The following is a 23,106-nucleotide window of genomic DNA, read 5'->3' as shown; positions in this document are numbered from 1 at the left end:
AATGACAAGGACTTTGATTCTAGCATGTAGTTGCATGGATTCAAATTTAACCCTCCCACTTGCTGGCTGGGTGATCTTGGGCAATCAGTGGAACCTCTCTGGACTTCAAAATGGACATGATAATGAAACATATCCGTAAAGCTCTTAGGAACTGGTAATATTTACAATGCTCATTGCCTGGTGGTTAGTGAGTGCTTGGTGAATACTGGATGTGCAAGATCTTTTCCTGTGCCTTACCCAAGCTCACACAGTAGGCTAGCAGGACACAGTAGGCTAGCAGCAGGACTAGAACTCAAGCCCACCCACATGCAGTCTGGCATCCAGGTCAGGTTTGGGGTTCTTTGATGCAGAGAACAATGGAATGGGGAGGAAGCATAGTCAACCATCAATCCAGCCATTCCGGAAGCCTCCAAATTAAATGCCCTGTCCACTTAGGAACACTGGAGACCCACAGACCAGCTGGGGATCCCACGCTGGGCCCATCTTCCTTCCTGCGGCCACCAGGATCTGGCCGTGACTTTCTTTTCCTGCTTTTTAAAATCTCCTCAGGGGACAGACTAGAACTTTAATGTTTATAGTTATAGAAATGCAGTTGCCGGGCTTTCTTTGGGAGCTTGGAATCCTTTTTTAAAACAACTCAATTTCCAATGGCAAATCATCCAGTAAAGAAGCTGTGAAGGAATCGTGACAACAGCGATGGCACTAATAGCCTCTCAGGGGACACTGAAATGAAAACGTCTCCTCGTCACTCCAGGCAGAACCGCGCTTGGCGCGCCCCTGTGTGCTGCCGCCAGAGATCACCCCGAGATCACAAACGACCCTTCAAATGTTTTTCTTTTGCTGAACAAGCAGCTCCACAAAGGGGGTGAAACTGTCTTGGGCTAATCTTCTCAGGAGTTGGGTCCTTTCTGGTCACAGTGGCACATTTTCCCTCTGCAAACTCCTCCTTGAAGGAACAAACGCCTCTTGAAGGTCTTTGTCTTGTCCCCACTTGAATTTGAGTGGCTGTACCAGGGGGCGCGTCGCCTCCCCTCCAGGAGGGCGTCTTGCTTCCTTGACATGCACAAGTTGACAACCCTGGAGACAGCAGGATACACAGTGGCCCTCTGGGATGCGAGGGAGCCTTTTATTGGGGTAGAAAGGTCTTCTTGGCCAAGCGTATTTCCGTCCCCCGTGACTGCGAATCAGAGTGACTTTGTATATGTGTCCTGGTTTGATGCTCAGAACCTAAACTACCTTCAAAGACCTCTAGTGCTTTGAGATGGATCTTTTCGCAACACTTTGAAAGACACGACTTAACCGTGACACCAGGGAAATCTGAGGTTCGGCTGCTCAGAGCCCCCCCAAATCATATCGACGCCAACTTCAGTCTGAGCACCAGTGCACCTTCCCATAAGCCATTTGGATCCTGGCGATGATTTTGTAAGGGAAGCAGGAGCAACCCCCCCCCCCCCCCCGCCCCGGCCCCCAGTTTAATATGAGGAAATTTGAGCTCACAAAGTCTGGAGAACTTGGGAGCTATCAAGGGAGTTGCTGAGAGCCGGTAAGTTGCAGAAGCTGGATCATAATGACCAGAATTAAGCTAACATTTATCTAAATAGCATCCCCTACACCACCAAAGGGGGGAAACTGCCAATGCATTCATTAGCAAATGTGTGTTCTGAGAGAGAGGGGTGGGCTGCTGATGGTTCCTGCCACCGCCAACAGCCATGCACAACACAAGCTCCCTGTGTGGTCTTTGGTAAATAAGAAAGCTGTCCTTGCAGCAGAGGGGTCCTCGTTTGGGCAGTTGCTGTGAATGGGGGGCCCTTGCTCAGCGAAGCAAGCTCCGCCCAACTGCTGTTCACTTGGGACTCACCGTCAGACCGAAGCAGCCGAGGAGACACTGCAATTAAATTTGCTATCAATCACACCTTTCAAGAAGACTCCATGTATCATCAGACATTTTTTTAATGCATTCTTGCTTAATCTAGTAGTGCTTTGCCCTGTTGAAGGTGTGGATTTAAGAGGCCAGGTTGTCAACCTTTTTAATACCAAGTAGTTGAGCAGCATTTGCTAAATCTGTGGTCTCTCTCTCTCTTTTTTCCTGATTCTTCTTGAGGAAGTGCCTAGATCGAGGGGTTTGCTTGTCTTGTTTTTTTTCTCTCTTTCTCATTTTTTAGTTCCCTTTCTGATTTGTAAGTCTGCAGATTGAGAGGCATGTTACAGGAATTTGTGGTCGGTCTCGTTTTATGTTGTGATGTGGGATAATTTTTTCCATGGTTGGGTTACATCTAATAAATTCCAAAGATTCAGGATGACTGGGGGATTGTTCCTTTCTTCTCCCAGCCTTGGTCTGAACTGTGTAAGGACTCAGGTGAGAACCTGTGTCCCTTCTGCCAGACTCCTGTTCCCAGTGTCTGGAAGAGTGCAAGGTCAGAAGCCTCATCTCCACCTGCTCTGTTTTTCTCTGCTGGGGAGGCTGAGCTTCTCCCCACCCCGCCCTCTTAGGTTTGGTGATGGCAGCCTGCAAATTTAAATAACAAAAGACAGAGCCCAGGAGGGATAAAAGCACACAATTTTATTAATATTTTATGTCCAATGGGAGTTTGCTGAAAAGAAGTAAAACTCAAAGAAGTGCTAGACGTGGAGCTAATATCACCGTCTTAAAAAAAGACAGGTAATTTGGGCTTTGGGGACTAATTGTGGGAAAGTGACTAGAAACATATTGGAAAAAAAAATTATGAGAACTAAGGGTTACGTTAGTAATGTTTATGAAAGTTCCCCTTGTGTCTACTCTAACCCTCCGTCTCTGGCAAGCAGTCTTTCTAGGCACTGGACAGAGGGACATTTTCACAATAGGAAGTTTATGCTCCAGTTTTAGGCAGAAAAGAGGGTGTGTAGAGCTCTTCCTGGATCTGTCAGTCAGTGGCCACCTTCAGCTCACAGTAATACTATGGCCGTGTTCTGGTTTGGATGTGAGGTGTCCTCCCAAAGCTCCTGTGTTCTTGCAGGAATGTTCAGAGGTGAAATGATCCGATTGGGAGACCCACAACCTAATTAATCCATCCCAGTTTGAATGCACAGACTGGTGGCCCCTGAAGGCCAGTGGGGCCTGTCCTGGAAGAGCTCATCTCCCCTGGGCCCCGTCTGCCTCCTGGCCACCAGGAGCTCAGCACTTTCCTCCCCCAGTCCTTGCCATGATGTTCTGCCCCCCTGGGGCCCCAAGCAATGGTGATGGCCAGCCGTGCACCGAACCCATTAAATCTTGAGCCAAAGTAGCTACACTTTTCCTCCTTTCAGCTGGCCTTGCCTGATACTTTGGTTACAGCAATGGAAAACTAGATGGTAATAGTGTATAATTTGGGGGGGCCTATCCTGATGTCCCTCTTGTCCATCTTTTCATTTTTAACAGCAGGCACAGAAATGAAATTTAGTAGGTCCTTATCTCCCCATGTGAAACATTTAGGGCTGTCTCTTACAGCTAGTATCCTGAAATCTCCTCTTATGAGCCAGTGTCTGTTCCCTAACCATTGAGATAGGAATCCTTAATAGCCATGGTCAATGCCAAATATGATGATAATTATATTTAAAAGTTGCCCATCATTTCTTATAAGTGTAAAAATCATGTGGCATCTCATCAATGTCTAGAGCAACTCAATTCACAATAGGCAAGGTATGGAACTCACCAAGGTGCCCTTCAACAGATGAATGGATAAAGAAAATGTGGTACATACACATAAAAAAGAATGAGATTATGGCATTTGCCTGTAAATGGATGGAACTGGAGACTATCATGCTAAGTGAATAAGCCAATCCTCAAAGAAACCAAAGGCCAAATGTTCTCTCAGATATGCGGATACTGTCGTATAACAATGGGGCGGGGAGGGAAGAATAGAGGTTCACTGGATTAGACCCAGGGGAATGAAGGGAAGGGGAGTTGGGAATGGGAAAGACAGTAGAATGAATCAGACATAAATTTCCTATGTTCATATACGAATGCAAGACTAGGCTAACTCCACATATTGTACAACTACAAAAATGGGAAGTTATACTCCATGCATATACAATATGTCAGAATACACTCTTCTAAAAAACATTTTATAGAATAAAAAAAATCATATGGCATCTATGGTACAAACTGTTCTAACATATTTTGTGCCACTTGTAGGGGAACTGGAGGGGTGGTAGAGCAAGAGCTGGAGTTTACCCTGCAGCGGGAATTTCAGAGAGGTGGACTAATTTGCCCAGTGAGACTCTCTGCACAGACATTGCCTAGAGGTTGGGGGCAGGAGCCACTGCTCCCTCATCCCCAGGCTCTGCTTCCCTCCACCTGTCAGGATGTGTGGTTGTCACTCCTGTGCAGAGAGCATTCCAGGCACCCCGCTTCCCACGGTAGGAACTGGTTTTGGTGAGCGGCTGTGGCACACCTCCCTGTGGGAGGGGTCCAGCTGCTCCAGGTCGGAGGAGATGTTCAGAGAGCACAGCCCGAGGCCCCACTCTGTGTCCACCAAACCCCCCTCTCCCTTCCCCAGCACAATTGTAATCGACAAACCCCTGGCTAGAAAGAGTGACTTACATGTTTGGATTCTCTAGTCGACTCTGCTATATTTGCATGCCTCTATTATCAGGGCGAAAATATCAACCTTTAATGTTGGCCCTGGCTGGATCTGAATGTTCAAGAGGCCTCTTTGTGGATCATGGCATGTTTTGCTATCGATGCCGACCTCTGCCCCAGAGATGGGGAGGAAATAATCCCTGGTGCTGCTGCCTTCCCCGGGAAACCCTTCCTAGACTCCTGCCACTCCTCCCGACATCTCCCCTGCACGGTGCTGCTGTTCTAAACTGATGGTCACCGAGTCCTTCTCAATAACACGGAGACAAAACGCTCTGCATAGCTGATAAATTATAAGCAGGCGCCGTGCATTGGTTTGATGGATGGCTGGAGTGAGAGTGTGTGAGTCACGGGTGTTATTTTTGGTCAGAAGAATTGTGTGAACTTTCCTCCTCTACTCTGAGTGCTTTGAAATGTACGGCTTTTCTTTCTTTCTTTATTCTTTTCTTCTTTTGTTCTTTAAGGTGTATGTCAAGGAATTAGGTACCATATCAGAATAGTCATTTTCTAGTTTTCAGAGTTATTGTTTTGGAGTTGAGGAGGTGGACGGGTTGAATAGAAAAGAATTGTGTGTTGACAGGTAATCCAGTCTGTTAAATGTAAAAGAAAATTACAGTCACCTGCTTTAAGGTAGTGGCTCCTCCCCCATCGCATTATATCCCAGGGTCAAGTTTAAAATGGGGGTGGGGGTAGGGGGAAGATTGAGATGAACTGACTTGGAGGCAGAGGGATTTATCTTTTTCATACCTTTATTTTATTTATTTATTTTTATGTGGTGCTGAGGATCGAATCCAGTGCCTCACCTGTGGTAGGTAAGTGCTCTACCACTGGGCTACCCACCCCCTGGGGTTTTAATTGAACATTATTTAGTGGATAATATAGAAATGCCTGACTTTAACCAGGTGAGATGATGTGTGCCTGTAATCCTGGTGGCTCAGGAGGCTGAGGCAGGAGGATTGCAAGTTCAAAGCCAGCCTCTGCAACTTAGTGAGGCCCTGAGCAATTCAGTGAGACCCTGTCTCTAAATAAAATATAAAAAAAAGGCTGGGGATGTGGCTCCATGGTTAAGCACCTCGAGTTCAATCCCCAGTACCAAAAAAAGAGAAAGAAATGCCTGACTCGACTTTGGTAGAGTTCTTTTCGGCCAGGCTGCAGAGTACATAACGTTCGATCATCACTGTGGGGTTTCCAACTTGCTGTTTCCTGAAGCAGCCAGGCCTCTGCCCCAGGTTTCTCTGGAATCTTCCACTGCTGTTTATGCAGACACCTGTTCTGATTTAGTATCTAGATACCTGGGAGCATCCTTCAACTCAATGCTTTTCAAAGGGAGGCCCACGGACCAAGGCAGACTGCAACCTAATTGTTTCTGGTTTTTGATAAGATGGTGCAGAAACTGAGAGTCGGTGTTCAGAGGCTTTTCTAGCAATCTGACAGCATGCTTTTATGTCTTTTGAATCCAACAATAAACACTTGAAGTTTTATCTTGATGTCTTCTTAAATTCATTTTCCTAGTAATTCGTGTTTATTGCATTTTACAAAAGTCTCCATCAGTGATGGATTAGAGGAAGGGATGGGGTCTTTTACCACTGATGGGCTGAGCTATTTGGGGTTAGCTACTGTACTTAGAGTCGTGAGTGCAGGGTCTTCTCCTAGGCCCGAGGGGCACAGGCCGTTACTGATTCAAAAAGGGGAGGTTAGGGGAGCTCTCGACTTCTTTATTGTTTATTTTTTGTCCTTTATTAGTATTTTTTTTCTTTTCTCCGGATCCTTCCCACTGTTGAGGAGAAGCCTCCTGGGGAGAGGGGTGGATTTTGCAGTCTCCTCCAGGTGACGATGCTGAGGTCTTCCTGACTGCAGGTGGCAGCTGGCCCTGGACAGAGCCAGCTCACGGTGGCTCCTCCCCGGGACAGTCCCTCCTGTCTGGTGACCTGTCCTAGTGGTGAGGGAGTGTGTTTGCTCGCGCAGGAGAGGACAGTGAGCTCACATCTGGGGACGTCTGGAGTGCTGTGGGAGAGAGGCTGAGGCCACTTGCTGGTGAGACTTTGAGCTCAGGGAAGAGAGCCGTGAGTGGGAGGGAAGTGACCGGGAGGCCAGTCAGGACTCCGCTGCGGCCTGGGATGGTTCCTTCAAATGGAAGCTTGAGGTGCAATGGGGAGGGGGAGACGGAAGCCAGGTGGCCCTTCCCCTGCCTGGAATGTTGTCCTGGGTGCCCACGAGGCTTGTGCTCTCTTGGTCGAGTCTCGGTTTCAGTGTGGCCCCCTCTCCCCTCTCTCCGCCGGCTTTGTTTTTCTTTGGGGCACTTAATATGCAACATGCTGTCTTTATTTATCCTAATTTAATGTCATTAATCAGGTGCACGTTGACAAGGGCCAGGGGTTTCGTCTGCATTGCTCGGTGCTCTCTCTCCAGATCTAGTACATTGCTTGGTGCTCAAGAGATGCTCAGTGAACCCTTGTTGTGTAAATAAGTGAGTGGCTAATGAGCAGGGAGGGCAGGCCACAGGCAGCCAGTGTGTCCAAGGAGGCACCAGCTGCTTCCCCACAGCTGTCTGCCAGGTACTTGTTGGAGCTCCTGAAGGGCCTCAGTCAAGGGGGTGATCAGGCTTTAACCAGCACCTACTGTATGCCAAGCACTGAAGTGACAAGACGGTCACATGTGTGTTCTTCGCTGTTTCACAGGTGAGGACACTCAAGGGTTCGGACCTTGGGCCAGGTGGCCCAGCCCAGTGAGAGTCTATCTGGTCTACCCAGAGAAGTTTCCACACGCCGCCCGTCACGGTGGCTCTTGGTCCTCTGCTTCCTACTATGAAATGGGAATTAATTGTCCTCCTGTTTCACCAACTTTTTTTTCTCTCTTTTTTTTTTTTTTTAGAAAGAGAGAGAATTTTTTAATATTTCCTTTTCAGTTTTCGGTGGACACAACATCTTTATTTTATTTTATGTGGTGCTGAGGATCAAACCCAGCTCCCAGCTCATGCCAGGCGAGTGCCCAGGCGAGTGCGCTACTGCTTGAGCCACATCCCCAGCCCCTCACCAACGTTTTGTCTCATAAGAGTGATCTGGGAAAATTAGAACTCAAATAGTGTAAGATATGCATTTTGTAAAAATGGGGGTGCAAGATTAGCCTGTGTTGCTAAGAAATGCTCCAGCTAAGAGAGGCACCCGAGCCAAATCCCACCCATGGGGACGACTGTGTTTTCCAGCTAAGACTCGGGCCGGGCCCTGGCTTCGACTCTTGGCCCTTGGTGTCCTTGTTCGCCATCCCTCCCTGGGCTGAGGACATAGCAGCCTCCAGACTCGGCTTCCTGACCCTCCGACAGGGCATCCACTGGGCGCTGGGGAGAGGGCAGCAGAGAACACAGTTCCTTGCCCTCGTGGAACTTCTGTTTAGCAGGGAGCTGGGCAGGGCATAGACAGTAGGCAAAAAACCCCGAAGTAGATCACACGGCGCGTCAGGAGATGGCAGGCCTCTGGGACAAAGGACGGCCCCGGGGAAGGTCGCGGTACTCAACTGAGTGGCCCAGGTGGCCCGTGTTGGGCGGTGACTTCTGAGCAGCATCCTGAAGGTGTCAGGGAATGAGCAGGTGGGCTGTGAGGGCGATCCCCATCCTGGGAGAGGACAGAGGATGTCACCATGCTGAGATGGGGTCAGGCCTGACTCCAAGGGAGGAGAGCGTGGGGGAGGCAGGGGACCCCGAGGGCAGAGGCAGCAGGACATCCCTCCCAAGGCCGTGGAGGGGGAGCCAGGTGAGGCCAGGCCTGTGCCCCTTCTTCTCTCATACTGCCTCCATAACCCTGCACTCCCTGAAGACCTGACATCGACGTCATTGGAGACGCAGCCACCTCCTCTGGCTTGGTCTCCCAGCGTCATGGATTTGGTTTCTTCAGATGCAACGTGAAGGGAATCTATTCAGCCCTCTCTGCAGTCCCCCACCCAGGCCTGAGGCAGGCTGGCTCCTGTCCCCTTCCTTCTTCACCCGAGTCTTTAGGACACCTGCTCATACGCAGGTCCTATAGGGAGCCACACGTGGAGCCGAGGAGGGGAACACTCGGCTTTTTGCTGGTGGTGTCCTTGCTAAAGCTGAGAAGGAACATGATCGGCAAGGTGAGAGGTGGGGCAGGCCGCCCTCGCAAAAAGAAGAGTGTCCTGTAGAACAAAAAGCCACGAGAGCGAGCCACGAGCCACAGTGGCCGTTGAAAGCTGCCGTGGATGGAAGCAGGTAGCTAGTGGGTGGCCAGGAGCTCCAGGGAACCTGGAAGAGGCCACGGCGGGCAGTCTGGGAGGGGGTGAAAGTGCATGGAGGGGGCAACTGGCTGGCAGGGCCTCCCACATGGCCACAGAGTGCAGCTCAAGAGAGGCGTGGCGTCCTGGACACGGGCATGGAAGCAAGGGTCCTGGCTATGGCTTCCCTGGAGCTACAACGAGGGGACAGGGAGGGGAATCAGCCCAGGACTGAAGAGTCACCTCGGGGTCCTGATTTCAGAAGCTGTCACCCGTCATGACCTCTTGGGCTGCCTCCTAAAATCGAGATCCACATTCTGTGTACTTTTAGCAAAGCAAAGCTCATTAACCAAGACACATTTAAAAGGGTGGACAAACTTACCTGAATCAGAAAATGAGACTTCCCCTCTCTTGTGTGGCCCAAAGTATAGGATTGGATTCTGTCCACTTTCAAGCTGGGTATTTTCATGATGAGCTCTTAGAAAATTCTTGAAACAGTCATATACAACTGACTGGTGGACGCTGTCCATTCTGCAGACAGAGGACCTCTCCAGTAGGAGGCTCAAAGCGGCCTCACCTGCAGTGGTGTGATTTGCACAGCTGCTCTGTTGATGGGTGTGTGCTCTAAGGGGCTTTGTGGGGTTCTGCCCGGCTCAGACACCAGCATTAGTAGGCCCCACCAAGCCCCGCATTTATCCAGTGCTCTGTTTCTGATCGTGTTTCCTGATGCGTTGATATTTCCAGGCTAATCTTGCACAACTACTGAGAGATTCTCAGGACCGAAACAAACATCTGGGAGAAGAAATTAAAGAACTTCAGCAAAGGCTTGGAGAGGTCCAGGGTGACAATAAGGTACCGTGACTATTTACAGGCAAAGAACTCTACTGTGTGATTGCGCTCTAGAGGTTATGTATAGCATGTCGGAAAAATGTAATGCACCATGGCTGGAAATTTTGTGATAGATTTTGACATTTGCAAAGAAAATTCAGTTTAGCATTTCTAATCTTTATTGCATTGCTGTGTGTGTGTGTGTGTGTGTGTGTGTGTGTGTGTGGGCACACCTGCCAACACATGTGTTTCTGGGTTGCTCCAAAACATTGTTACAACTGGGTGCAGGGGTTTCATTATGCTCAGCTTGGTGGTGGAGAGCATTGTGGTTGAGGGCAAAATAAAACCCAAATGCTATACTTTCCCCTTCTGTACAAATAATGGATTTGTGGCTCAGATGATTTGGAATTATTCACATTCAGTTTTGAATTTTAAGTAGTCATCCTACTAATTATGTTCACATAACCAATTTATTTTATTGCTAAATTTGGCAATTTGTATGGAACATTGCTCAAAATCCACTGCCTGGTATTAATCAGACTCCCCTGTTGGCAACGTTAATTATAAAATATGAACTCATAAACTCCAAGCTCGATGTGCATACTCTCTCTTTCTCCCGCTGAAGCCGTGAACAAAAGTACAATCGGGAAAGGAAAGAAAAACTACCCAAGTTTAATTTTGTCCCCCCAAATAATTTCCTGTTTTGCCAAGATAGATTTATTTTCAACTTCTTGCCAGAGGCAGATTTTTGCAATGGAGATGGCATTGGGTTTTGACTCAAAACCAAAACAAAACAAAAAACAAACACCCCGCCACACACACACACACGTACACACACACAAACCACATATTGTGTGTGTGTGTTCAGGGCAGCTTTCCTGGGGAAGTGTTTTCTGGATGTCACCAAATTCATGGACAAATGATGGTGACTGCTTTTGCTGGGAGTTGTTGGTTGTTGGAAGGCCCCATTTTGCAACATGGTCACTTAAAAAAAGAAATGACAGTGTTGTCTGGGACAGTTGTCTGGGAGAGACCTCTTCTACAACACGAGGTCAGAGGGGACTCTGCCTTCTGCTGCATCAAAGGCCAGATCTGAGGACAGACCTTCAGCTGGGATGGTGTGCACTCTGGAGATGGCTGGTCCCAAAGGGTTATATTTTTGGAAGTTTGGTCTCCAGTGTAACAGTATCAAAAGGTGCTGGGACCTTTAAAATATGGGGCTAATAGAAGGTAGTCACTTCATGACCACCCTCAGGAAGGGACTGACGCTGGTATCCTGGAGTGTGTCAGTTCCCAGAACAGCCACTTGTTATAAAAGAGCAAACTTGCTCCTTTCTGGATAGGCTTCCTCTTGGCTGCCTGAGCTCTTGGGCACAGACCACCCATCCCTGTCACACCATCCTGCCATGTTCTGGCCCTTGACAGAACCAATCAGTCCTGCAGAACCTCTTTGTAATATACCTAGCCTCAGCTATTTTGTTACAGTAACAGCAAATGGGCTTAGAACCTTTGTTACATAGCCTTTTCTCTACTCTGTCTGCCTTCATTTTTAAAATTTTTTTTTAAATTAAGGTTTTAGAAAACCTTTTGGATTTCATATAAATTTGAGAAATTAGGCTCTACTATTCTTGGCCATGAAATAGGGGGTAGAGAGAACACCCAGGAAAGGTTCTAATTAACACTGGACAAGCTAATCAGGCCTCATGTGTAGTTTTAGTCATCGTTACAGGATTCAAGCTCTGTCACCCAGGTGTTTGGTCACTAATTAGAGACCAGACCTTCTTAGTCCCTTCCTCCAGTGATAACACAGGGCGAGGTTTTATAGAGAATGAAGTGAAATGTGTGCAGCTTTCTCTAAGCTCATGAAAATGCTTGCGGTGTTTCGGGGACATCCTCAGGCTGCTGGGAGGCGTGATCTGGAGGTTCATGGCTCTTCCTTGTTGGCGGGTTCTTGTCCTGTTTCCTCCACTGGGGGTGGTGACGCCGTGCTTCAACTTTCCTGAATGCCCTCCTGCCTTTTGGTCACTCAATCTTTTTGCCTTTTAAGTGAGTGAAAGTTTAGGAATTGACATCGGCAGCTGGTGTTCAAGGAAAGAAAGGGGGGACATGCGTGTGTGTGTGTGCATGCTCGTGTGTGCACACTAAGCTTCTGCGCCTCGCCACAGTCTGAATGTCACCATTTGCTTGGGACCTGAGTCTTCGTTTCAGTGGCCGGACACATTCATCAACTGTTTTCTCCCCCGAGGCTCAGAGTCGAGTGACTCATATCCAGGGCCTGTGAAGTCATTGGCCTGCCAGAAGGTGCAGGAGATGTGACAGTGTCCAGCGGAACTCAACCAGAGGAGCTCAGCCCGGCCCCCAGCCCCCACCAAAGAGAGAGAGAGAGAGAGAGAGAGAGAGAGAGAGAGAGAGAGAGAGAGCGAGGGAGAGCGCGAGAGAGAGCGCGAGGCCTTCGTCTGCTTCCTCCTTGGCCTCTAACATTCCAGGGCTCTGCTGTTTTCAGGCCCTGTGCGTCATGGACAGCCTCCCCCAGGCCAGCTCAGTCCTCACCATGAGGCCAGGTGACTCATTTGACAGTGACAGCAGGTCACAGCCCCTGGGACTGCAGGGCAGAGAATGGGCCGATCCTTTGGAGGTTTGGCTTGGGAGGTTTTTTCTGGTTCGTTATGTCACTGGCTGCTTCAACCTTGCCATCGTCTCCCAGGTCTGGGCCACCTCCCGGCCTGGTGTGCTGGCCTCCACATTCCGTCCTGGGGTGCCGGCCTCCACAGTCTCACCAGACTGCTCCAGCCGCATCCTCACCAGGCTCGTCTCATACCTAAGCTAGTCGCAGCCATGTTTTGCTCTGCCACCATCTGCCACAGGACCTTTGAGCCTGCTGTCTGCTCTGCCTAGATGGCTTTTCCCCTTGCCTTCCTCCGCAGGCTCCTGCTCCTCGCTCAGGTCACAGGTCGAGGGGAGCCTTTGCCAGCTCTTAGGTGCCAGTCCTGTGCATGCCCACGTGTCCTGCTCTGCCTGCACTTGCACTGCACCCGTGTGGCACCCTAGCCCTAGGGGTCAGCTCTTTTCAGGCTGAGGGCCACCTTAGGTGGACACTGCAGTGTCCCTGGGAAGGGGCATCCTCGTTCTCAACATGAGACATGATCTTTATTGAAGGAATGGAAGTAAGTGAGCAAGTCGGATAAGAAGAGGCTCAACGAAGGGTTCAAGGAAAGAAAGAGAAAGAGACACAGACTCTGCAGAGGCTGCCGCCACCTGGTCAGCGCGGCCACTCACTCGGGCGAGGCGTCCTGAGCGACCTGGGGAAGCAGAGAAACAGCCCAAGGTGCGCGGCCTGGGGAGCCCCTGCAGAGAGCGGGTGCCTGCTCCCTGCAGCTCAGCCCTGACCCGCGGCCACCACCGCGGCTCCAGGTGCAGCCAGACAGCTGGGCGGTCATGTGTGAGCGGCCATCCCAGGGGAAGCTCTTGACCTCGAGTGCCACTGTCACTGCCGACCCCGGGCCACATTTCGGGGAGCCCCGACTCTGGTTCATTGTGTTAAGGAACCAGGTGGAGGGAAGTGATTCCCTGGATGTCTTAGGGGAGACTGATTGTTCCACTGGTCCAGCTGCAGCCTCGGCACCCGGCAGCCCCGGGATTCGCTGCCACCTGGCTTAGGAGCAGCTTGGCCCCCCGTGGGGCCGGGCTTCCTGCGCCCCGGAGAGCGACCTGATCCACCCACACCAGCAGTCCCCCCACCCAGCGCCCAGGAACTTCTCAGGCTCCCGGGCCACCACGGACCCAGCCCAAACCAGATGAGAGGTGCAAGGAAGGGACCCGTCAGATTCCACCCCTGCCTTCATCCCCGGTCTTCAAGGCCCAGAGGAAAGAGCCCCCTGGGGAAGGGAGAGATGGCGACGCCGTCAACCACCAGGAGAAGCTGTCCAGGGCCTGGGTGGCCCCGACAATCACTGGGTCAGCGTGTGACAAATAAGGACCAACAGGGGCTTCAGGTCCCAGAGGGACCCTCTCCCGCCCCAGGGCCGCCTGCCTCCCCATCGGGCCTCGGGAGCAGAGTGGGTTCAGGGAGGTGGACAGGAGGAAGGCAGAGGCCTCTGGGAGTCGAGGGACAATAGAGCCAGCAGAGGTCAGCCGGGTCCCGGACCCAGGAGGGGCGCTAGTGAACCGGCCTCTGGGGTGGGAAGCTGCGGCCGCTGTCGTTTTCTGTGCACAAGTTCTGAAGCCAGCACAAACACCGCTCCACCACGGTGGGATCCGCTGTCCGCCCAGGAGGCGGGGGACAGACAGCAGGAGACAAGACGCACAGAATCATGGGACGGCGGCTCTGCTGGGAAGACCAGTGGGGTGTCCTGGCTGGACGGGGGCCGCTGTTGGTGAAAGGCGGCAGGTGCCTGCCCTGGGTGAGCGTCTGGCAGGATCAGTGTCACTGCTGCCCTTAGTGCCACACAGGCCCCTGGTGGCCCAGAAGCCTCCAGTACAGAGCTCCACGGAGCCTGAAGGTCGTCCCTCCTGGCCGCCACCTGTTTCCTTGTGCTCCAGTCGAAACAGCACTGGGGTGAGGACCCTCCCAGGTGGTCATGGCTGTGCCCTGGAGGAGGGCAGCCCCCACAGGACCCACAGTGGCCTCCGTTCGAGAGGACGACGTGTCCAGCCACACACCTGCGACGAAGCCCGGGAAGCCCAGCCGGGTCACTGCTCCTCCAACATCACGCTTTCCCATGTCCTGGGTCCCCACCACAGACTTAAAGTGAGCAAGGTGACATCAGCCCGGGCTTTGCCCTTAACAATGAGCTTTAGGTGGCAGCAGGTGACGGTCTTAACACCTCTGCTTCATCCAGGGTTGGCATCGTCAGTGACAGAGCCTTCTGTGACCAGCCTCTGTTGACATGGACTTCTGGATGGATTTGACGAGCAGACCAAGGAGTCAAAGCCACCAGCCAATAAAGACAGGCCATCAGCCTGCAGGTGACTCATTAAAGGATACACCCTTAAAAAAAAGGTTGCTCAGCTGTGGATATTTGTCATGGTCCTGGAGGAGGGACAGGAGCTCATCCCGGGGAGAGGGCACAGGATGAGAAGCCCCCGCCCGGGCATTACAGAGCTACTCACACAGCACTGCGGGAGTCGGGGGCCTCCGCCACACCAGACCTCACATCTTGCCCTGCCTGGGTTCCTGGTCCTGATCCCTGGGCGAGGCTCGGCCAGATCAGCAGCAGGCGCAGGAGCTCAGCACTCCCTGATGTTTCCTGGTCAGGAGAATCAGAGGCACTTGGCCCTCAGAGAGCCTCCCTGAGCCTGTCCTGGCTGAGATGAGCTCGTGGCCTGAGTGGACCCCCTGATCAAGATAGTGTCGTTTCAGCTGGGCGGAGGGGCTCATGCTTGTAATCCCAGAGGCTCAGGAGGCTGAGGCAGGAGGATCACTAGTTCAAAGCCAGCCTCAGCCCAAGCCAGGCCCTCAGCCACTCAGTGACACCCTATCTCTAAATAAAATACAAAATAGGGCTGGGGATGTGGCTCGGTGGCCCTGGGTTCAATCCCGGTACCCTCCCCCACTAATAGGAGGGCAGGCGTTATTTATGAGGTGGCTCAGCACAGCCTGGGGCCCAGTGGATGTTTCATAAATGCCTTTCCTGCTGACCCCGGGTCCAGGTGGGCTGTTTGCAGCCCTACACAAGGACAAGGGCCAAAGAAGGGTGGGCATCCTCTTCCTGTTAGCAGGTCTTTCATCTGACTCTTCCAATAGCCCTGGGAAATAATAGCCACTGTGTTGGAATTGTAACCATACCAAGTGAAACTGGGGATTGCACTTCTAAAGCTCCGTCGAGAGTCACATGAACAGTGACCATTGCACTGTATCTTCACATACGAGGAATGGAAACCCCTGGAGCTGCAGATGTGCAGTACACAGCCTGGGCAACCATACATGGTCGTCCTATCTACAAGATAACTTTTATCCTTATTTATTTTTTTAAAGCCAGCAAGTCAAGTCACATGTGGCTTAGCAAGTTTAGATAGCTTGCCAAGAGCACACAGCCAGGAGTAATGATCTGAACACAGAGAATAGCTGTTCCGGCACCTGGCTGCCTGCCTGTTGGGTAAAATAGATTCAGGAGATTGAAAACAAGACGAGGTGGAGCTTTTGAGGGCCATGAGAGAGAAAGGCTGAGATCAAAGAAGGAAGCCTGGGGAGGATTCTGGCGGCTGGGGGAAGGGCTGTCCAAGCCATCTCAGCACATTGTTTGGGGCCATCTCCCTCAGCTACGGCCCAGCTGCAGCTGTGCCTCATCCACGGGCTGATGCCTGGCGCCGTAATCCATTCATAAACATTTATTTCTACCCCAATCAGCACATGGATGCATCTCTTGGTGGAGCGGGAGCTGCGTCGGGCTTGGACCCACCTGCGGGCTGCAGGGGAGGCGGGTGGTGGCACCCGGACAGCCCTGTTTGAGGGAGTTGAGCAGTTGCTTGGTGGCATTTTCCAAGGGGGGAAATCAGCCCTGTTTGCCTGCACCCTGCAGATGAGGGTGCAGCTGGAAGGTGGACGTCCCTCGCGGGGCCCACGCCGACCCTGCGGTTGGCCCCATGTGAGCAGTGAGCCAGGAGCCGCTGACGTTTGTGAAGCCCCTTTCATGCTCCGGGGTGGTGCCAGGTCCCCCGGGAAGACGCACCGTCTCTGATGAGGGCAGGTGCCACAATCCGCCTGGTACCTGGCAGAAATCCGTGTCCAGCCCAAACTCCCCTTGATGTTCCCTTAACTTGCCCAGGAATTCGGGGCACCTTGTTGTGGTCATGCTGCTGAGTTGTAGTATCACAGAAGATATCAACAGCGTGGTTTTGCACAAATGTATTAATAAACATGATATTTGTACATTTAATAAATCAACATAGTTTTACTTTCCTACCTCACTCCCAGACTAGGGCATTGGCCACAGGATGGTCGCCGAAGTTTTAAAATTCTTTCTTTCTCTTTTTTTTTTCTTGCCAAACACATGTATTTGAGTCCCCCTAAGTAGGTGCCACTGAATGTCCCCCACTTTCTCGCCTCACCTTGGAGCAGCCCTCAGGCGAGTGCCCCAATGCCCGGTTGTTACCCACGAGGAGACTGAGGCCCAGAGATGTTCAGATACATTTTCTGAGTTGCACAGCTTGGTATGTGGAGCCAGGATCGGGGCCCCAGGCCACCGGTTCCAGAGCACAGGAGCTCATTTCTGAGGCTGGGGAGGCAGGAGGACTCTCCCCGGGCTTTGTCGTCCCTATCTTGTCATCTCAGGCTCCTTCGGCTCGCTGCACTTGAATCTCAGACTCACTCACCACCAGCTCTTACCCACTCGGGACTCACTTCCAAAAACCAAGCATTTCCACCCGTGCAGCCCGGCAGCCTGCAGTCGCGACTGTTTGCACATTAAATGCCCAATGACTGTCAGCGTGTTCATCGAAGCTTCACGGCGTCCGTGTATAGAAGGAGACTCTCTCATATGGCTGTCGGAGCTCCATAAACACGTTGAATAATTAATCGGCAGAACACAAACCTGATTGTGGGGTTCTGGATGAAGCGGTCGGCGAGGCATGCAGTGACCGGGCCACCGCCACCTCTATTACTTAAAGCTCAGGCCGTCGATCTGCTTTTCACGTCCCAGGAGAAGTCCCCACTTTAAGGGCACGACCGGCTCCCGTGGCCACACGGGACGGCTCAGCACTCCGGCTCCCAGGCCCTCCTCTGACGGCTGGCTCCTGTTCCGCTGGTGTTAGTCCCTCTGTGCGTACACTTCTGGGGTTCTGACGTCCTGAGCCAAGAGTCTGGTGGCATGAAGGACAGTCCCCTTCTTGGCCTTCAGCAATCCCACTCCTGGGTGTATCATCTCAAAGGACCGAGATCAGTATGTGTGAGAGACACCAACTCTTGTCACCATAGCACTGTTCGTAACAGCCGAGGTGTAGAACCAACCAGTGTCCACCACCAGCTGCACACACTCACACACACACACACACACACACACACACGCATACACACGGTGGAATACTATTCAGCCTTAAAAAAGATGTTATTGTATCATTTGTGACCGCACAGATGAATCTGGAAGACAAACCAAGCACAGAAGGACAAATACTTCAGGATCTCAGAGCAGTAGAGAGTGGAACCGTGGTTTTTAGAGGGGGTGGGGGAGGGGAGGATGGTCAACAGGTACAAGGTGGCAGTTGGATGGGGGAATAAGTCCCCATGTTCTATTGTGCAGTCAGGGGAGTCCCCCTGCCTCCCTAGCCCCAGAGAATCCACAGTTTGGTTGAAAATAGCTGAAACACAAGGAGGTGGCAATCGTTCGAGGTGGTGGCTGTGCTAATGGCCCAGACGTGACCAGCACCCCTTGTTTCCGTGTGTTGAAACAGCATGTTGTGCCCCACAAACATACACGGTTGAATGTCCCCAAACCTCAGCAGGATTGAAAAATAAAAACCTGGGCACTAACGAGAGGCTGTGAGAAGTCCCCTCATCTCCGGTTCCCGCTGAATCACAAGTGGAAGTGGCCTTGTGTGGCCTCAACAGGGGACGCATGTGTGGCCCTCAGGATTTTCACCACTCTGCGTGTGTCCCACAGTGATCACGGGAGACCTCGAATGTGGAGTTGGGGTTACCAGGGGGCTTGCTGGGGAGGCAAAGTCACAGATCCAGAAGCCGCGAACAGGGCGGAGGCGGGACGGCGAGCAGACCCTGCAGCACAGCCACCAGCCTGGCCCAGGGACGCGGCAGCTCCTGGCACCCCACGGGTATCTGTTGGATTCAGCAGAGTAGTTTTCAGACAAGGACTCAGAGTACATGTCACGGGCAAACGCGCTTTCCTGTCCTCCTCCTTGGTCTCCCAAGGCCATGGCTGCTGCTTCCTGCTTCCTGTGCCCCTCGCATCCCCCTTCCCTGCACCCTTCAGAGACTTCCAAAGTCACAAAGTCGTCTCAAATAATGTCTTAAGATCCACGCAGGAACAAGGAGGGCCCCAGCAGGCTGCCCTGGCCAGGTCACATCGAGAAGCTTGGGTTCTGGGCGGTCCCTTGGAAAACGACGTTGTTGGAGACTGGAATTTTCTCCCTGGAGATTTTCAAACCTATAAATCAAATGAAATTTGTGCCTATGGTTTAAAAAACTAAACCACAAAGAAAGGCCGGGTAGCCGTGCAGCCTCCTCCCCAAACATGCCATGTTCGTGATCTGGTGGACTCGGTCCTTTATTCTTTCATGAGTTCTGGGGACAGTTGAATCACATTTGTAGGGGAGTTTGTGTCCCCTCTTCCCACTTAGACTGGCATCTCGAGGAAGCTGCCTGGCATGACACGGTTCACGGAGCCCACAGTTCCGACAGCTGCGTGCTTGCTGTTGACGGCCACGGCCTTTGCTGACCCTCTGCTGTCAGTTCTGTGTCCGACTCCCTGACTCTGAATGGCCCTGCAGTCTACCTGTCTTCCTCCCCAAAGCCATTCCCTACCTGGGTTATTCTTAGCCCAGATGGTCACAAGTGGAGGTATGTGTCTTTGGGTAGGGACATTTCTAGGGCTCCTGATCTTATTGCCTAGTCACTGAGAGCCTGGGAGCTCACCATCGGGGGTCCTCTGCAGCATGGGGTCCTCCTCTTTGAATCTTTGCTGATTTTAAGTGAGACCCAGAATCTGCCCCACGGTGCATCCGCCCTGGCTCTCCAGGCCAGGCTTCGTGCTGTCTGCACAGATGTAGGCGGTGAGAAATCCGTCACAGGGGGCTGGGGTTGTGACTCAGCGTTTCTTCGTCTGTCTGTCCGTCTGTCTCTCTCCATCCCCTGCTCATCCTGTGAAAATGTGAAAAACTGAACTTAATTGGCCAAGTTTTTTGCTAAAATTCTGAGCAAGGCTTCTCTCACCTAGCATGTGTGAGGCCCTGGGTTCGATCCTCAGCACCACATAAAAATAAATAAATAAAGTGACAATCTACAAATAAGAAAATAAATAAAAAAATAAATATTTTTAAAGGATCCATTGTATCAACATGCAGTTGTCCTTTTCCCCCAGTATTTCTTTTGGGTACCAGGGATTGAACTCAGGGGCACTCGACCACTGAGCCACATCCCCTGCCCTGTTTTGTATTTTATTTAGAGACAGGGTCTCACTGAGTTGCTTAGGGCCTCACTTTGGCTAAGGCTGGCTTTGATCTCACCATCCTCCTGCCTCAGCCTCCGGAGCCTCTGAGATTACAGATGTGCCACCACACCCAGCCATTCCCCCAATATTTCTTGAAAGCATATTTCCTATCCAAAGTTTCAGTCTGATGTCCTTATTTACTTATTCCTGTTCTGTTTCTTTGTCTGTCTGTCTGTCCATCTGTCTCTCTCCATCCCCTGCTCCATCCTGTGGAAATGCAGCTCTTGAGGATGACAATTGCCAAACAGAGGCTTGGGGACGAAGAGATTGGCGTACGGCACTTTGCAGCCCACGAACGTGAAGATTTGGTGCAGCAGCTGGAGCGGGCTAAGGAGCAGGTGAGGGCTGGCATCTGTGAGGGCGGGGGACGCATTGGCACAGAGGGACACGGTGCAGGGAAGAGCAGCTGGGCTCTTCTCCATGCTGCTCCAGGCTCCCCGGGCTCTGGGTTCTGGCTCATGGGGGGATGCCCCCGATGCTCCATGCCTCTGTTCTGAACACAGGCAACTCTGCCCCTTCCCAGGACAGACCACGAGGGGAGAAAATGTGAAAAACTGAACATAATTGGCCAAGTTTTCACTAAAATGCTGAGCGAGACTTCTCTCGGCAGAATCTACTCGGGTACAGGGCCCTGGGTAGGGAGCAGCCCGGGGCCCCGACAGCTCTGCCCTCTGACTAAGTGGTTCTGAGGAGCAGCTGTGGCCAGTGTGCAGCTCAGCCTCTCTGAGCTGAAGCCGGGGGCCTGCTGCAGGTGGGGGACCTGCTTCTGCTCTTCCAGGCTGCCCTGCCCGGTTGTCTCAGGGACAGTGATGCCGGCCAGAAGGGCAGCCCCTGCTTCTGCCTGCGTCCCTGGGCCTTGCCTGTGGCTTCACAGCATGTGGGTCAGGAAGCCCGAGGGGCGCAGGGGGACGCCCCACAAAGCCAGACCAAGGCGGTGGGTCCTGAGGGCGGCTCGGGCCTGGGTTCCAGATTGAGTCCCTGGAGCAGGACCTGCAGGCCTCGGTGGACGAGCTTCAGGACGTGAAGGACGAGCGGGCTTCCTACCAGAACAAGGTGCAACGGCTGAACCAGGAGCTCAACCACATCCTGGGCGGCCACGAGAACCGCATCATTGACGTGGATGCTCTGTGCATGGAAAACAGGCAAGAGCCGCGGGGGCCATCGGGAAGCCCCTGAGGCATTTGAGAAAATTGCCTTAGAGCAGAAAGGAAGTCACAACCTCAAAATGACACCAGTGTCACACACTAGTGGTAAAGGTCAGAGGCCCCACACCTGCGCATCCCTCTCCCTCTTCCCCGCACCCGCCCGGTTGGGCCAGAGGGTGAGGAGCCAGCCGTGCTCCGTGTTATTGCTGTCAGGGGGAAGGAGGAGAATGAGAAAATAAATTGAGAAATTCCCTCAGCTGTTTCTCTCCCCCGAGGCGAACTTCAGAGTGTGCGTGTGTCTGACTTCACTTGGGGCCTGGTGTCGCTCCTTCCCCCTAGAGGAGCCCTCTTAATGAGAACTCTGTGAACACTGTGCCCTGTCCCTGAGGGGACTTTGGCCAGGCCTGCGTAGAGCAGGGTGTCTGTGATTTAGGCATGTTTGACCTTGATTGCATCCACTTAAGAAAAGGTCACAAAGATGCACGTTTTTCTCCCCCTCCTTTCTGAGATGAGAGCGAGCCTGGTGTGCAAAGTGGCCCCGGGGCTGGCAGGTGATTGCCACTGTTTCCTCTCGTGCTTTAGTGTGGGCTTTGCATGGTCCCCAAACACATCCTGACTGTGGATGTTCCTTTCCAGGTACCTGCAAGAGAGATTAAAGCAACTCCACGAAGAGGTGAACCTCCTGAAATCCAACATTGCCAAATACAAGGTACTAAATCACAACGACAGTGCGGTCTGCTATTGACACCTGAAGGTCACCCATTTTAATCCCTCTTATGAGCTGCAGGCATAGAGCTTTACCTGGGGGGAGCTCTACCTGGGGGAGCGCTTTCCTAGGATAACCAGTAACAACCTCCAAACAGCAAAGGCCACCAAAGTAGTGTCTGCCAGAGCCCCTTTGTTGCTGAAGTCTTGTCAGGTAACACTGAACCCCCAAATCCGGTAATTTGTACTCTTGGCCCCAGTCCATATGAAATTAGGGCTCCTGCCTATTTTCTTGTAATATCCCCTGTCGTTAGATGCTATTTGCCTCATAATCAGCCATAAGAAAATGATCTCCAAGGGACGGAGGAACAACGGGGGGAGAAATCGCAGTCCAATGACCATGTTCACGTCACAGTGAAAAGACAGAAGGTCTAAATTCTCCCCATCGTTATTTAGTCTAATTCTAGCACCATTAGTTTGATAATATCTATTTCTGCAGATGTTGGTTCTAAGTGTTATAATTAGAAAAATCTCCTGGGTTTCTCTGCTTTGAAAATAGATTGATTTCTCTTCCTGAGGGTGAAGTGCTACAGCCATCTAGATGTTTGGGAGAGCCCACTCATTGTCCTGGTGGTTGGCTTTAGCTTTTGTTTGCAGAAATTGCCAAGCTGCTCCATTCTGTGGGGCCACGCTTAGGTTTACACGGATCTATACAAACACGTGCAGCCAGAGAAATATGCATCTTTTAATGCATGATTTTAAAAAATGTGTGGATGCATTTATTTAACATTTATTCTTTTCTATGTGCCAAGCCCTGATTATATATTGCACATGAATTTTAATGCAAGAGTCTGTTTTAAGAAAGACGCGTAGGTGGCACCGATGCACTGCTTTAACCTGTGTCCATGGCAGACATCACTAATCAACTGTGGCTCTCTTTCCAACCCAGGGCCCAGATCCTTCCGGAGACCACCTTTGCTGCATGAAAATAAACTTATTCTGTTTCATGTCTCTTTAAAAGGGATTTCCATAACATAAGCACGATAGACTGTGTTCTTGTTTCAGATTTAATCTAATTTAATGAATATGCAGTGAGCACCTTTTGAATGTAGGGGACAACTTTTTTAAAAACTCTTTACTGGATCCATAAAATCATAACTCTTTGGCAAGGACTGAGAATTCTGTGTTTTAGGCTGGCATTCGGAGCTTGCAGGGGGCCCTCGTGTGCCAAGGGGAAATGCCTCTCCTGTGTTTTCCTTCATTGAGTTTCCTGACCAAGGTTTTGTTTTCTCCCCATACTGCTGTAGAATGCTCTTGAGAGACGGAAAAACTCAAAGGGCCAGGGCAAATCCAGCAGCAGCGCTCTGACTGGAGTCCTGTCTGCGAAGCAAGGTAGGACCTCGTGCCCTGGGTGGGACAACTTATGAACGTGGCACGCTGGAGCTCGGGTCCACCT

At 51.6% G+C, this 23,106-nt stretch overlaps 1 protein-coding gene across 2 annotated transcripts in view; it reads left to right on the top strand.

The window, feature by feature from the left end:
• The window catches only part of CCDC149 (coiled-coil domain containing 149), a 98,690-nt gene that overhangs the window by 43,130 nt on the left and 32,454 nt on the right, over positions 1 to 23,106 (top strand). For both annotated transcript variants that reach the window (XM_081303151.1, XM_081303150.1), the window contains exons 4-8: positions 9,560 to 9,667; positions 20,022 to 20,138; positions 20,770 to 20,942; positions 21,582 to 21,654; positions 22,958 to 23,042. In XM_081303151.1, the coding sequence (XP_081159277.1) occupies positions 9,560 to 9,667; positions 20,022 to 20,138; positions 20,770 to 20,942; positions 21,582 to 21,654; positions 22,958 to 23,042 (556 nt within the window). The remainder of the gene's footprint in view (positions 1 to 9,559; positions 9,668 to 20,021; positions 20,139 to 20,769; positions 20,943 to 21,581; positions 21,655 to 22,957; positions 23,043 to 23,106) is intronic.

Source organism: Spermophilus citellus, assembly GCF_964194105.1.
Source record: "Spermophilus citellus genome assembly, chromosome: 8".
Lineage (NCBI taxonomy): Eukaryota > Metazoa > Chordata > Mammalia > Rodentia > Sciuridae > Spermophilus > Spermophilus citellus.
This window is presented reverse-complemented; position numbering and strand designations above follow the sequence as displayed.